The sequence below is a fragment of the Syzygium oleosum genome, unplaced genomic scaffold, assembly GCF_021117445.2.
Source record: "Syzygium oleosum isolate NSW1041296 unplaced genomic scaffold, Sole_v2.1 Sole_v2.01, whole genome shotgun sequence".
Lineage (NCBI taxonomy): Eukaryota > Viridiplantae > Streptophyta > Magnoliopsida > Myrtales > Myrtaceae > Syzygium > Syzygium oleosum.
In genome coordinates this window covers 38,921,601-38,925,515 of record NW_026607485.1, presented here as the reverse complement: position 1 = coordinate 38,925,515, position 3,915 = coordinate 38,921,601, and the positions used below count along the sequence as shown (strand labels likewise).

Here is a 3,915-nt window from a genome sequence, read left to right as displayed (position 1 = left end):
CATGGTCTTGTCATCAAATTACCATAGTCTAGTTTTTCAAGTGGATGAATACTTCGAGTCATTCATTGCATGTATCCAACATATGGATTATGAACATGGTTTAATGAAAACTTGTAAGGACACTTTGTACACGGCGTGTGTATAAATCAAATTATAATAAAGCTTAGAGATCTTTTGCCAACCTACAACCTTTAGTTTTAATAAATGCTTTATATAGACATGTGTAATGGTTCTTTTTTTTGCAATTTGGGTGTAATATAAAAGGTCATATATTAAACCTTTTGAGTTAGATAATTTTAGCGCAATTAATGTGAAAGTCTTTTCTCTCTCTGTTTTTTTTTTCTCATTTTAGTTGCTTCTAATTTCCCCCCACAAAAGCCTTAGAAGAGAGAAGTGGCCGCCACCACCCAACGATTTAGGTACGTCGGAGGGTCAAGAAACCCTAGATTCCGGAAAAAAAAAATGCAAGCATACAGGACCGACTGAAGATTAATATGTACATAAGCATTGGATGGTTGTTAGACCATCGCTTAGAGAGAGAGAGACCGAAGAGAAAGAAAATAAGGTTTCGGAACAACAAAACAAATTTGGTGGGTCAAGAGAAGGGTGGTGACTTTGAGGGAATAAGAATATACCTCTCTCTCTCTCTCTCTACATTGAGTTTTGCCAGGTGGAATTCTTCAGATGTATCGAATTCTCACCTACGTTATTTGTTTCATTATTATATTTAGTATAAGTATAAAGGCGATCTTAATCCGGTCAACGACCCAATTACATTGCAACCAGAAAGTCCTCTAAGAAAAGGGGCATTTCTGCCAAACTGCTCAATTATCCGATCACTCCCCAATCACAAGTTAGGCTTCCTTTTCAAATTTTAATTTGGAACAAAACTCAATTTCCCCTATAAATACCCCCTACTCCATTGCCGTTTCATCTCACCAACGCCACAACGCACAACAACATCAACAAGAACACTCACCCTTGAACCCCTCTCTCTCTCTCTCTCTCTCTCTCTCTCTCTCTCTCTCTCTCTCTCTCAAAAAGCCCAAGAAGATGGCCGAACTCATCTACAACACTTGTCTGAATTATCTGGTACTTGCCCTCAGCTTCTTCATGTTGTTGTCCGATTCATCATCATCGGCAAATGCAGCATCAGTTCAGTACAACGTGGTCTCTCTCGGCGCAAAAGCCGATGGTAAGACTGACTCCAGCAAGGCCTTCCTGAGTGCATGGGCGTTGGCGTGCGGGTCTACGAGTGCTGCCACCGTATATGTCCCACAGGGCCGGTTCTTAGTGCAGTCTGCCTCCTTCAACGGGCCATGCAAGAACTCGGCCATCACAGTGCGCATCGACGGCACCCTTGTTGCGCCTTCCGACTACAACATGAACGGGAATGTGGGGAACTGGATTGTGTTCCGGCAGGTGACGGGGGTGTCCGTATTTGGGGGAACCCTCGACGGGCAGGGCACGGGCCTCTGGGCTTGCAAGCTCTCCGGCAAGAGCTGCCCTACCGGAGCCACGGTATGTATACATATGCTCATTTATACTAACTATAAACCATGAATACGCGCAATTTTTTTTTTCTTCATCAACATTTTCTTCGTCATCCTCATAAACTGATTTGGACTTTTGGAGTTCATTTCCCCTGTTGACAGCACTTACCATAATAGGGTTTTTTCGTCCTTTCGCTCGAGAAGTTGACTACTTGGTGGGTTTGGTTATATATTAAGTGGATATGACATTGCATAGATCATGGGAGGCTACACACCAGAGAACTCACGGCTTTTCCTCGAACATAATTTCTGAAATGCAAGCCTTTTCCTTATTGTCATTTTCAACTTCATCATTTAATGTAATGCTTGTAATATACTTGTGGGAAAGGGGGGACTAATGGGGATTGGCATGAGTGCGAAGTAGAGTGAATTTGTGGTGATTTCTCTTTATCCTTGTGAAACAACGTGGTTTCTTCTTCTTCTTCTTTCCTTTAAACCAACTTTTTAGCTCCCATGCATAGGCGAGTTCCAACCAACTCTCCTTCGTTACCAAAAATAAAGAAAAGAGAGCATTAAAGAAAAAGAAATTAGAAAAAAGAAAATATTTTAAGAAAAACACATGGAAGTGGGTTTCCATTTCATCACGAGAAGCAATTAAGCCCTTTGGGGCGTTTCAGTTTCACGTCGCTTGCTTATATTAATGTCAACGATCCGTATTCTTGTTTAAAAAACTCAAATGGAGCCACTTGTCAACCCTCTGTTCCCAATTAATGATGGGATTTATGTGTAACCCGGTGGTTGATAAGTGTTCGGTCATTTTGGTGTGCGTGGGTGCAGAACTTGGAAATCAGTAACTCCCAAAACATATTGGTGAGCGGACTGAGCTCCCTCAACAGTCAGATGTTCCACATCGTCATCAACGCCTGCCAGAACGTGAAGATGCAAGGCGTGAAGGTGTCGGCCTCCGGGACCAGCCCCAACACCGACGGCATCCACATCGGTGCCTCCACTGGCGTCACCATCCTTAACTCCAAGATTGGGACAGGCGACGACTGTGTCTCCATCGGCCCCGGCAGCAACAATCTCTGGATTGAAAACGTCGCTTGCGGACCCGGACATGGCATCAGGTATTTAATTGGTTGTTTTACCATCATATTACCCTATTATACGTATATATATACTATCTCCCGCCAAATTTAGTATTGTTCATTAGTTGACTCGGAAAGTTACACTTCTATGTGGTTGATTTTCAGCATTGGGAGCCTGGGCAAGGATCAACAAGAGGATGGCGTCAAAAACGTGACAGTTAAGACTGTCACGTTCACCGGCACGCAAAATGGAGTTAGGATCAAGTCGTGGGCCAGGCCGAGCAATAGCTTCGCCAGGAACATCCTCTTCCAGCACGCCATCATGAACAATGTCCAAAACCCGATCATCATCGATCAAAATTACTGCCCCAACTCCGGTTGCCCTAATCAGGTAAAAGCTCCCTCCTTACCAAATTCCACAAGTCAAGTGAAATTGAATAGCAGTTCATATTAAAAACATTAAGGTGGATATCCAGACCTTCTTTTATTGATCAAGCTCTCATTTCTTATCAATAGGCTTCGGGCGTAAGAGTGAGTGACGTGACGTACCAAGACATCCATGGGACATCGGCGACCGAGGTGGCCGTAAAGTTTGACTGCAGCTCAGAGTACCCGTGCACCGGAATAACGATGCAAGACGTGAAGCTGAGCTACCGGAACCAAGTGGCCACAGCATCCTGTGCCCATGCTGGGGGCACAGCTTCGGGCATGGAACAGCCCTCCAGTTGCTTGTAGTTTTTTTTTGTTTTTGATAACTGAGGATCCGTCACCATTCCCCGGAGACGAGCCTGCACAGGTAATCGGGGCGCTTATACCTCGGGGGAGACTAGCCCAGCAACCCACCGCCAGGGCCCCTCACTTAAATTATGGAACCGAGCGGGGATTCGAACCCAGAACCTCTGAGGATGGAAGGAAAGCGCCCTCCAGTTGCTTGTAGTTCGTCCCCAAATAAAGGGAAAAAAAAGATAGCAACTCTAATCTTAATTAGGGTTGGCGAAGTCAGTCATACTTACTTAATTATGTGAGTCCTAATATTTGACTTAGGACCAGAAGAAAATAGGGAGTAGGGAACAGATTGCCTGTGGCGTGTCCTAGCTCACATTATTATGGGCTGGACTAATGGAGCCTGGCCTTGCATCTTATTTTCAATTAGTCGAATATTGAAAGTTCTCTCTCTATGTCACAGAAGTTGAAATGAATTCGGCTTGCCAGAGTCCGATTCTTAACCATTCAACTGATTTATATCGTAGAAATATTTCCTTTCATTAAGAAATAGCGACGTTTACTTATTACTGTTTTCAAATCTAACGACTGTATGCAATAAGGAACCCTCA

The 3,915-nt window shown here is 43.9% G+C and overlaps 1 protein-coding gene across 1 annotated transcript; it reads left to right on the top strand.

Annotated features, from left to right (window-relative positions):
* The first annotated feature begins 922 nt into the window (after nt 1–922).
* On the top strand, nt 923–3,316 carry LOC115672249 (polygalacturonase-like). Its single transcript, XM_056317966.1, has 4 exons — nt 923–1,521; nt 2,331–2,620; nt 2,747–2,972; nt 3,098–3,316. The coding sequence occupies exons 1-4, from the start codon at nt 1,054–1,056 to the stop codon at nt 3,314–3,316; spliced, it is 1,203 nt and encodes a 400-aa protein (XP_056173941.1). The 5' UTR covers nt 923–1,053.
* Nucleotides 3,317–3,915: the final 599 nt, after the last annotated feature.

Bases quoted from the DNA above. Each gene is read 5' to 3' on its own strand.
- LOC115672249 (XM_056317966.1), top strand. From the start codon at position 1,054: ATGGCCGAACTCATCTACAACACTTGTCTGAATTATCTGGTACTTGCC. The intron at 1,522-2,330 runs GTATGTATACAT...GCGTGGGTGCAG, and splicing joins GCTGCCCTACCGGAGCCACG to AACTTGGAAATCAGTAACTC. The intron at 2,973-3,097 runs GTAAAAGCTCCC...TCTTATCAATAG, and splicing joins ACTCCGGTTGCCCTAATCAG to GCTTCGGGCGTAAGAGTGAG.